The 12276-nt window shown below is 34.9% G+C and overlaps 1 protein-coding gene across 4 annotated transcripts in view; it reads right to left on the reverse strand.

The window, feature by feature from the left end:
• Positions 1–12276, reverse strand: part of FAM13A (family with sequence similarity 13 member A) — a 356989-nt gene that overhangs the window by 108056 nt on the left and 236657 nt on the right. For all 4 annotated transcript variants that reach the window (XM_032332873.1, XM_032332872.1, XM_032332871.1 and 1 more), the window contains exon 8: positions 3792–3833. In XM_032332873.1, coding sequence (XP_032188764.1) covers positions 3792–3833 — 42 coding nt within the window. The remainder of the gene's footprint in view (positions 1–3791; positions 3834–12276) is intronic.

A 12276-nucleotide genomic window follows, 5' to 3' on the forward strand; every position in this document is an offset into this window, starting at 1 on the left:
TTGTTTTAAAATCAGACTGATTTATTTCCTAAAACAAAAGGACATATTAAGACAAATTCCTTCTTACAAGTTTGGTAACAAGGTGCTAATTCTTTTTTTTTTTTTTTTTTTTTTTTTTTAATAAACACAAGGTGCTAATTCTTAGGGAAAGTTTCTTCCTCATATTTTTATCCATCTTTGTAAAATGCACTAAGGAGCAATGGCTTTCACAAGACAGTGACACAGGACTTATAAATGGTAATGACTAAAGCTGATAGGAGTTTTCCATAATCATGAAGCCAGTATTTTTAGGGTACATATAATTTCGATACTCTGGTACTGCTGCACAGGGTCCTGATTAAACTTGCTCTCTGGCAATCTCTGTTAGAACGCTAGCAAATTCCAGAGCTCAAGAAAACATCATCCTCAACCAACAGCAATAAATGTCAAAAAAAAGGGGATGGGGAGGATCTACAGAGGTGGTATATATGTAAGGCAACTATCATTTCTTAAGAATCTATGCTGTGCTCATTTTAATAGATGTGGAAAGGAAGAAGTTAATTAACTCAAACACTCAGCTAGTAAATGGCTCACATGAAGTCAGCATCTGAACGCCATATTTCCACTACATAATAGCTCTTACAGATAATAAAGTATTACAAATACCTATTGATATTACATATTATCAATAAGCTCCAAGAAATAAAGAATTCTTTTTTTTCTTTCGGTCTGAGGCTTATATTTAGATGAGTCAGTGTGTGTGTGTGTGTGTGTGTGTGTGTGTGTATTGTAATATCTTATAATGCTTGTTTGAACCAAAGACACACACTGGATGAAAACAAACGTCTTCTGCTATACTGAGTCAGCACTGTGTGTGTGTGTATGTGTGTGTGTGTAGTGGTAGCAGCCAGCTGTAGCTGCAATGTGGAAAGGAAGTGACTGGGCTGTTGAGGGAAAGAGGAAGACAGAAAAAGATGGAAAAAATGAAGCTTTAAGTGGCGTTCTTAAGTGTATTCCTCTTATTAAGAAATTAATATACAGAAATGACAGATGGGCTATCAGTTGTTTTTATGTAAAAAAAAACTACAGTGTTTAAGAATAATTTTTAAATCCTTATAGAAGATTTACTTTAGAAGTCAAAACTGACACTCAAGCTAAGTAGAACAGGGAAATTTTCTACTTAGGTGAACTATTTCTTTCAGTAACAACAGAAATCAACCTGCCTGCATTACTTAAGGCTAAAATTAAAAAAAGTTAAGAAAATCAACATAATTATTTTCTCATTTATTAGACTTATCTATAGAAGAAGATTGTTGAAAAAAATCCCATGGGGATAGAAATTATATAGTTGGTTTTCCAAAGACACCCTCTTTAATTCTAAAGGTGGATCTCACTTTTAATACTGTGTGCTGGCTTATATCACTAAAATATATTTGACCAGCTTTGCTGGACCTCAGATGGCTAGAGGGTTCATTTATTTAGGTGCTAAAATCCTACAGGGTGGCAGTGGGGGAGTAGCAAGGAGAACACTGCTTTAGCAATGAGGCAGGGTTTCCAGGCCTCCACACCTGGAGATACACTACTCAGGCTGCCCTTCTTCACCCGCCTGGCAGCTTTGATTTTACTAACTGGCTCCAACATTCCCAATATAGAAAATAAGATTTAGAACATTCCCCAAGAAGACTAAGTAATGATTTCAAATGGAAAGATGAGTGTTTCTATTTGATGGTACATGAATACACAGTTCTATAGAAATTCATACGGAAGCTTTCTCTATTTTTTTCTTTACAGAAGTAAATTTCTTGTAACAACTGAGGGACTGAAATTTCTCCATAAAAAGTGGCTAAAAATAAACTCTTTGAGACAACTTACATAATTGTTCCCCAACTTTCTGGGACAGAGAAAAATCCACATTTTTGCCAGATGGAATCTCAGTGAGTGACGACTGCCAATAAATAAGCGCTCAAGCACATTTTCCTGGAATGGGACCCCGTGGGCATGACTTTCTCCAAATGTCCCTTGGGAGTCCAGATAATAGTGTTTCTGTTCTTCTAAAATAAGTCATGTCCCACACAACAGCTGCTACCACACCTGAGATCAGCCGCCTTAAATTGTCCCAGTGAACTTTCACCCTGTTAAATGATATTTCCTGGCAGAGGAGAAACAGGTTTCAGCAGAGGTTCCTTAGAGAAATGTCAGAGTTGTTCAGTGTGATATGGTAACCGGCAGACTAATTCTGTAGCCATATATCATAAAATAAACCTCATACTTCCAAGACTTGAAACACTGAGCACAAGCACAGAATCTCTGAATGTCAACACACCGGCTGGTCATATTTATTTATTTACTTCAACACAAAGCATTGTGCTTTTCTTTGAAGCAACCAAATAAATAAGTGAAAATATATTTAAAAACAAAGTAAGAGGAAGTAGTGATTATTTGTGTTACCAAGAATAGGTCACATAAAAAAAAAAAAAAGGATCACAATCATAGTGCCTTAAAGTGTCAACATCCCTACTGCATTTTAAACGATCTGATTTTTTAGAAGTGCTTTTAAATTCAATATTTCAGAGAACTGGGCCCATTGCGTTCATTGTGTATGTGCTATATCTTCTCTACCTAGTGCTATTCATATATAGAACATTATTAGAATTCACAATAAAACCAAAAAACTTTTTTCTCCATTGAATTTTAGTGAGGAGATATGTAAATTGAAGAAAATTCAAATAAATAAGAAATAAACTGGATGTATAATTACTAAATAAAGCTAATCAAACCAATGATTTCCTCCATAGGCAATGCAATTGATTCACTATTCAAAGAGATATAGAAAATGCCTTGAAAACCAAATTATAATTCTACAGTGACTTTCTAGAATATTACTTCAGTAAGACAACTCTAAAACATAAATCAATCCAACTTTTAAAGTCTAGAAACAGCCTAGTAAGATACTTTTAAACAAATATGAGTACCTCTGGAAATAATATCATCCTAGATTTTAAGTCACTCCAAGAAACAGATAAATAGTATAGAATTTGGCCAAACCAAGTAATAATTGAATGTATTCTTTGTCATTGAGTTTAAATGAGATAATATTATCTCTTTCCTTTCTGTCTATTAGTCCATGACTGATGCCTGTTCTTTTTCATGCTCCCCGCCCCCCCCATTTAAAGTTGTATTATTTAATCTCTGAATTATAGCATTTTCTTCTTAATAGGTTTTGCTGAGTTTAGTTTTCTCTACCCTCAATCCAGATTGTACAGATTTGATATTCCTAAAACACTGCTCTAAAAATGTCAGAAAGCTCTGAAAGTTTTTCATAGCTTACAAAGTAAAATCCAAATTCTATACACACCACCCTATTCCTCTGTTTTCACACTCACGACCTTTCTCCTTCACTGGAACTGGGGGTTCAGGCAAGCTGAACTGTCCTCGCCTGCTGTCATGTCTGCTTTCCTGCAGTTTCTATTTGAGGCATTTCTCCTAGCCAGGAATCCCCTCCTGGCCACATACCCACTGAACCAAAGCTCAGACTGCCTGAGTTTCTCATATGCTGCCCCATCTGATTCCTCCATTCAGGGGATTTTATCTTGAATGAATGAAGCCATAATTGCCAAGTCCAAAAGAAGTTCTCACTCTACACAATTTCTCTAAAATATGACAATTACTACTTCCTCCTTGAAACATTTGACATTCTTGATTTAAAAAACAAAAAAAAAATTTTCTTATTACAAATTATATAGTATATGTTCACATACACATTTACAAAATATAGACAAGAAAGTAAAAGTCAAACATAATCCATCACTTACCTAACCAGTGTTCCATGTGTTTGTATACATTCCACTTTTCTTCTTTATATATAATATATAACATATATAATTATATACAAAGAGGGGACAGTGTGAAGGTACTTAATGTTATTATACTCTATACTTAAAAATGGCAGATAAGGTAAATTTTATATATATTTTACCACAATAAAAAATATTGGATAATGTACTACATACTATTTTATAGCACATTTTATATAATAATCAGTAATATATTTCTAATCCTCAAAAATATTTTCTATGCTTGTCTTATCAGATTTTTATCCATGATAATGATATTTTTAGTCATTTGGTTCAAGTAGTGACTACCAGATTTCTCCACTGTAAAAGGAGAAACATTATCTGTGAGATGATCATTGGAGACTGTGAAAGTTTAGACTCCAGACATATTGTGAGCATCTATTTTGAAGGCAGAGATAACAGGACTTGCTGATGGATTGGTTGAGAAAGGGTAGAGGAATCTCAGATTTTTGGCTTGAGTAACTGGGTGAATAGTGGCACAATTTATTGAGATGTGGAAAAACTTGCGTAGAAATGGGACTGCCTTTTTTTAGGTGGAAGTATGAATTGGGAGGCCTGTTTTATATAGACTGAGTGTGAGATATTTATTAAATATTTGAGTGGACTTATCAGGAAGCCAATAGGCAGGACTAGCCTCATGGGTACATGAAATATGCAGTCTCCTGGGGCCCCATACTGGGTTTAACGCTCTGGTGTTGCTATCTTCAAATTTTTGATAATTTTAAACAAGGGGCTCTGCCTTTTCACTTTAGGGGGGCACCCCAAAATTTAGTAGGTGGTAGCACCAATTGGATATATCAATTGGGAGTATGATGGAGAGGCAGGAGGAAAACTAACCTTTGCAAGGTCTAGAAACAGTCTGCAAAAGAAGACATATTTTGCAAATGAGAGTAAAAAAGCATATTCAAGAAGACTAGAGGGAAAAGAGGAGAGTGTGGTATTGCAGAAGCAATGTGAAGAAAGTTCTTTGTAAGGGAATAATGAGTTGGGTCAAATGTGGCTGAGCTAGAGTAAGGTGAGAACAGTAGACTGATCTCTGGATTTGGCAGTATGGAGACTGCTGGTGTCCTTACTAGGAACACTTTCAGTGTTGTGTGGGTTGAAGAACAGGAGGAATGGATATTAAGAAAGCAAGTAGGTATATTCCTTTATTGGAGATTTGTTCCAAAGGAGAAGAGAGATACTCTTTCTGGGCAAGTGTTAAAAAAGTGTTGTGAGTTATTACAACATGTTTTTATCCAATGGAAAAAATCTAGAAGAAGGAAATTGATGTCAGAGAAGGGAGGTGATTATTTGAATAGCATCCTTAGGTCAATGAAAGGGAATGGGATTCAGAGTACAAGCACAAGGGTTGACCCCAGAGAGGTGCAAGTTTAGTTCATCCACTGTAATAGGACAGAAGGCAGAGTATAAGGGTATAGATATGAATACCTTTGTAGATTTGGGAGGTAGAAGGGTAACATCAGTCTTTTGTGATTGTTGTGTGAAATAAGATAAAAACTTTGGATTGTGCCATATTATTTTATAGATCTAAGCCATGTCCATTTCTTTATTAAACTGAGGTTCATGTTTTCAGAAAACAAAGGCACTGGTGAAAGAAGAGAAGAGATAGGATGCTAACATAATTTTATTTTTGTTTTTCTAAAATATGGCTCAGATTTTTGATAAGGAGACCAAAAAGACAATTCCATGGGAAAAGAATAGTCTTCTTAGCAAACGGTGCTGGGACAACTGGATATCCGCATGCAAAAGAATGAAGTTGGACTGATGCCTCACACCACATATAAAAATTAACTCAAAATGTACCATATACTTAATTTTAAGAGCAGAACTATAAAACTCTGAGAAGAAAACATAAACATAAATCTTTGTGACTTTGGATTAAGCAATGGTTTCTTAGATTAGACATCAAAATCATAAACTAGAGAAAAAATAGATTACTTGAACTTTATCAAAATTAAAAACTTCTGTGCTTCAGGGAACATTATCAAAAATGTGAAAAGACAACCCTCAGAATATCAAAAAATATCTGAAAAATTGCGTATTTGACAACAGACAGTATCCAGGATCTATAACTAACTCTCCCAGCCGGTAAAAAGACAACCTGATTTTAAAAATGGGCTATTTGAATTGCCATTTCTCCAAAGAAGATATACAAATGGCAAATAAACATATGAAAAGATGTTCCTCATTATTCCTTAGGGAAATGCAAACCAAAACCACAATATGACACCATCCTACACTCAGCAGAATGGTTGTAATAAAATAGACACTAACAAGTGGTAACAGAGATGTGGAGAAACTGGAAATACCATACACTGTCAGTTGGAATGCAAAATGAAGCACCCACTTTGAGAAGTAGTTTATGGGTTCTTGAAAAAGTTAAACACAGCTTACTATATAAACCAGCAATGCCACTCCAGCCATGTACATAAGAGAACTGAAAACATAGAAAGACTTGTACACAAATGTTTATACTAGCATTATTCATAATAGTCCCAAAGTCCTAGCAACCCAAATGTCCCTCAACTGATGAATAAATAAAATGTGGTGTCTGTATTCAACAGAATTTTATTCAGCCTCAAAAAGTCATGAAATACTGACACGTAATATGGATGAACCTTCAAAGAATGTCCTAAGTGAAAGAAGGAGAGGCAAAGGACACATATTGTATGACTGCATTTATATGCAGTGGCCAAGAGTTGGAGCTTCATAGAGATGAGAGGCCACTGACCATTCATGAAAAGGAAAAGGGCACTCCAGACAAAAGGAATGTTGTTAGCAAAGATGCAGAGGTGTGAAATTACTATGGCATCCTTGAAATAATGTGGTTGCAATGCAGCCTGAGCATAGGATAAAGAACTGTGGTAGAGTAGGTAAGGAAGTAGATTGAGCCAGATTTTTAAAGAACCTGAATTCCTTGAAATTTATTCAATGAGAAGTCCTCTTGGCTTTTATAGCACCTCTCTTATGCCACTTCTCAACCTCTTACATTATTTTTGTTAACTGTGGATGAATTAGCCTCACTAAATAGACTGGGAGACCCCTAAAGATTAGAGAGCATGCCTTAGTTCTCTCTGGTTTTGCAGGGCCCATTGCAAAATGTGCCCACCAGGAGTTTGTTGACTTTGAATTACTAAAATAAATTTAGTTAAGGCCACAGCAGTCCACATATACTTTGGTGATTTACAGGCTACCAAAAATTATCCGCATGTATGAAAATAAATTTCCTTATTGTTAATACCATCTCTTTCATCAACCACTCAAACTAAAAACAAACTACATTTTGGTTAATTGAACATAATAAAAAATAAATAAACAAAACAAAAAACCAAAGAATAAACCTTACCAAGAACACAGTTAACAAATTTGTATGTTTTATGTATTATATACTATATTCTTATAATAAAGTAAGCTAAAGAAAATGTTAAAATCCTAAGACAAGATTTTAAAAAAAGAACTTTGAAAAAAACCTCTTTAAATTGAAGTTTGGATCTCAGTGAAATGTCAAAATTTGAACAGTCAGACAACTGTACTAGAGTGGCAGTTTTGGTGAATGGGTAGAGAATTATTTGTTCTTTAATAATCAAAATACTTAGAGAAATATCAGAAGCTTTCATTTTAAACCACAAGAATAAAAGGAGACTAAAGTTAAACAATGGAAAATATTTTTAATAGGTATTCAGCTTATATGAAAAAGTTCATCTGAGAAAACCTTGGAATATTTATTGTGGGAGCTGGCGGTGGTTAAGAACGGATTAGAAAACTATCTGTAAAGATAGAGATGTTTTTCTAACCCACTCCGGGACCTTGGGGCCTTTTACAAACCTACTTTTCTATAAACCTTCATTAGTAAGGCCAAAGAGTGGGAGTGCTCTGTCAGGGCAGTATGTGGGGAAGTTTACCACTGTGCTTTTCACAAGGCGGTTTCAAACTCCCCCTTCCCTACATGGGAGCTACTCCAGTAAAGCCTACAAGGTCAGCAAAACAGTTATATTATTTGGTAATTTTTCAAACAGTATGGTTAGGAATATTGTAGCTAAGAATTCTAATTTCATTTGATGTTCACTAGTCAGTTCAAGATTCTGAACTTGGCCCCCCCGTATCAGAGTGTGAGACACTACAGGAAACACACACACATGTTCAGGAAACAACTGGAGTGCCCTTTATGAAGTAAAAACATGTGATGGTTATGACTGCTTTTTGTGGCTGGCTGGACTTTAGAAATAAAGAAAGTAATATTTAATTTCAGGACTTAATAGATCAGGATGCTTGAAGGACAATGAGTATGGTTAAAACTGTTGAATATCAATTCATTATTAGTATCATTTAAAGCCTGAATCTTATGACTTATACTACTGTTATATGAGACTAAAATATGAAGTGTTGTTTGGCAAACATCACGAGGAACACACTTTCTGCCACAGGAGCAGAGAGTTGCAGAGACTGGTTATAAGTGTCATAAAACAATGGATTTTTCCTGTATAAAGAAGCAACATCTTACTGATAACAGGGACAATATCAGGGTCAGAGTCCTGGTGGGGAGATGGCCCAGAGATTAAGCGGGGAAGACAAGAAAGCAGAGTTTTGACTTGTGTGGTATCTCTAAGGGTAGGCAGTACAAGGTTCCCTGGCGTGAGGTGAGAACTTTCCAAAGACCCAAAGAGAGAAAACTCACACATAAAATTCTACTCTTTCAGAATCAGACCTCAACCTCTGAGAGGTGTAGGTCAGCTAGATGAAGAGAATGGAACTTAAACTCAAACTGAGCTCATTTAATAATAATAACACAACAAGAGGAGCTAAGGCAGCAGCAGCAAACAAAGTAGGTGCCTGTTAGGTAAGTCCTGCTGTGGATGCAAAAACTACCCAGAAGACACACTCCCTCTCCACCAGGCAGTCATAATCAGGTTGAGGAAGAAAGTAAAAAACACATGAAAGGGTAAAGAAATTCAAGATATAGGACAGGCAGGAAGTAACTGTAAAATAATCTAGACATATATTAATCTCAGCCTGTCAATAAAACATGTAAACTTGGATAATTTGTCTAACTCAAAAAATATTTGTGAAATAAATAGTCTTCTCAGAATCATGATTTCTTCATCCAAAGTTACTTTTCAGATACAAATAAATCTTTTTACAAAGCTACTTGACAAAACTGTGATATAGGCCAAAAAATGTCACATGCAGGGTTATTATAATTTTTCCAGCATGGTTGAGGTATCATTGACAAACACTAAATTGTATATACTTAAGGTATAAAATATGATTTACATATACATTGTGAAATGATTACCACAATTAGGCAAATTAACACTGTCATCCCCCCACGTAGTTATGATTTTGTTTTTGTGATGGGAACAATAAAGACTAACTTTACCAGCAAATTTCAAGCATACAATATAATATTATTAACTACATTCATCACATATACATTATATCTGCAGAACTTATTCACCTTATAACTGAAGTCAGTAGCCTCTGGCCAGTGTATGTCAATTTCTCCCTGCCTGTAGTTCCTGGCAACCACCATTCTACTCTCTACTTTTGAGCACAACTTTTTTAGATTCCAAATATAAGTGAAATCACACAGCATCTGTCTTTCTGTATCTGGCTTATTTCACTTAGCATAATGTCCTCTGCATTGTTAGAAGTGGAGTATTTCCCTCTTGCATGTGTGTGTATACATTACATTGTATACATACAAGAAATATACATATACACACATGCTGTATGTATACACAATGGAATATTACTTCTACCACTTTTTAATACCCTTATCCATTGACAGACACTTAGATGGTTCCATATCTTAGCTATTATAAATAATGCTGCATTAAACACAAGAGTGCAAATATCTCTTTGAGATACCGATTTCATTTCTTTGGCCATATACCCAGAAGTGGAATAGATTGCATAGTTCAATTTTTAAGTTTTTGAGGGACCGCCACACTATTACCTGGAATGGCTGTACCAATTTACATTCTTACCAACCCAGTGTACAGAGGTTCCCTTTTCTCCACATCCTCACTAATACTTGTTATCTCATCTTTTTAATAAAAGTAATTCTAACAGGTATGAGGTAGCTCATTTTGGTTTTATTTTGCATTTCACTGATGACTAATGACATCATTTTCATATATCTGCTTGCCACTCCTATAATCTTCTTTGAAAAAAGTCTGTTCGACCTCTTTGCCCCGTTTTTTTAAATACCCATTACCCATTGAAAGCCCTTCCCCCTACCAACCTCCACTCCAGTAATCATCAGTTTGTTCTCTATAGTTAAGAGTCTATTTTCTGGTTTGCCTCTCATTTTCCCCTCCTATGTTCATCTGTCTTGTTTCTTAAATTCCACATATAATTGAAATCATATGGTATTTGTCTTTCTCTGACTTACTTTACCTAGCATAGTATTCTCTAGCTCCACCCACATCATTTCAGATGGCAATATTTCATTCATGTTTATGGCTGAGTAATATTCCATTATAGATAGATAGATAGATAGATAAATAGATAGATACAGATATAGATATATGTATATATACACACATGTCCCACATCTTTTTTTATCCATTCATCAATGGACACTTGGATTTTTCCATAGTTTGGATATTGTTGATAATGCTGCTATAAACATCAGGGTATATGTACCGCATCAAATCTGTATTTTTGTATCCTTTAGGTAAATAACCTAGTAGTACAATTGCTGGGTAGTTCTATTTTTAACTTCTTGAGAAACTTCCATATTGTTCTCCAGAGCAGCTGCACCATTCTGTTCTCTAGAGCTGCTGCACCAGTTTGCATTCCCATCAACAGTGTAAGAGGGTTCCCCTTGTTCCCCCATCCTTGCCAATACCTGTTGTTTCCTGTGTTGTTAATTTTAGTCATTCTGACTGGTGTGAGGTGATATTTCATTGTAGTCTTGATTTGTGTTTCCCTGGTGATGAGTAATGTTGAGTGCATCTTTTCATGTGTCTGTGGGCCATCTATATGTCTTCTTTGGAAAGATGTCTATTTATGTCTTCTGCCCACTTCTAAGTTGGATTTATTGGTTTTTGGGTATTGAGGTTCATACTTTTAAAAATCAGATATGGATACTCTTTATCAGATATGTCATTTGCAGATATGTTCTCCCATTCCAAAGGTTGTCTTTTAGTTTTGTTGATTGTTCCCTTTGCCACGCAGAAGATTTTCAAACTGATGAAGTCCCAATAGTTTATTTTTGCTTTTGTTTCTGTTGCCAAGATTCATTCTTTTACATGCGGATATTCAGTTTTCCAAGCAATTTACTGAAGAGACTATCTTTTCCCCACTGCATAGCCTTGGTGTTCTTGCTAAACTATATTTGTGTGAGCTTATTTCTGGGCCCTCTATTCTGTTCTATTAGTATATGTTTGTTTTTATGCCAATAACATACTGTTTGATTACTCATAGCTTTGTAATACAGTTTGAAATCAGGAAATGTGATGGCTTCAGCCTTCAGCTTCATTCTTCATAAGATTTCTTTGGCTATTTGGGGTCTTTTGTGTTTCCACATCAATTTTAGGATTTTTCTAGGAAAAATGTCTTTGGAGTTTTGGTAGGGGTTATACTGAATCTGTAGATCTCTTTGGGTAGTATAGGCATTTTAACAACATTAATTCTTCCAATCCATGAACATAGGATTTGTCTTTTATCAATTTCTCTTATCAGTTAGTTTTTAGTATACAGATTTTTTAACCTCCTTAGTGAAGTTAATTACAAAATATTTTATTCTTTTTGATGCTATTGTAAATGAGACTGTTTTCTTAATTTCTTTCTCAGATAGTTCATTGTTAGTGTATATAAACACAACTGATTTTTGCATATTGGTTTTGTATCTCACAACTTTACTGAATTTGTGTATTGGTTCTAACAGTATTTTGGTAGCATTTAGAATTTTCTATATATAAAATTATGTCATCTGCTGAGACCATTTTACTTTTTCCTTTCTGATTTAGATGCCTTTAAACTTATTTTTTTTCTTGCCTAATTGGCTCTGGCTAGAACTTCTATTATTTCATTTAACAGAGGTGATAAAATGGGCACCCTTGTTTTTATTTCTGATGAAGAGGAATAGCTTTCAGGTATTCATCAGAAATTATGATGTTAGCTATGGCTTGTTTTATGTGGTCTTAATATGTTGAGGTACGTTCCTTTTACTTAATTTTTGACAGCGTTTAATAATAAAAGAATATTTAGTGTTGTCAAATCCTTTTTCTGCATCTACTGAGATAGCCATATGATTTTTATCCTTCCTTTTATTAATGTGGTGCATCATACATCATATTGATTTGCATATGTTGAACCATCTTTGCATTCCAAGGGTAAATCCCACTTGATTAATGTGTATGATCCTTTTAATATCCTGGTGAATTTGGATTCCTGGTAATTTGTTGAAGATTTTTATATCTCTATTCATCAC

Source organism: Mustela erminea, chromosome 2, assembly GCF_009829155.1.
Source record: "Mustela erminea isolate mMusErm1 chromosome 2, mMusErm1.Pri, whole genome shotgun sequence".
NCBI lineage: Eukaryota > Metazoa > Chordata > Mammalia > Carnivora > Mustelidae > Mustela > Mustela erminea.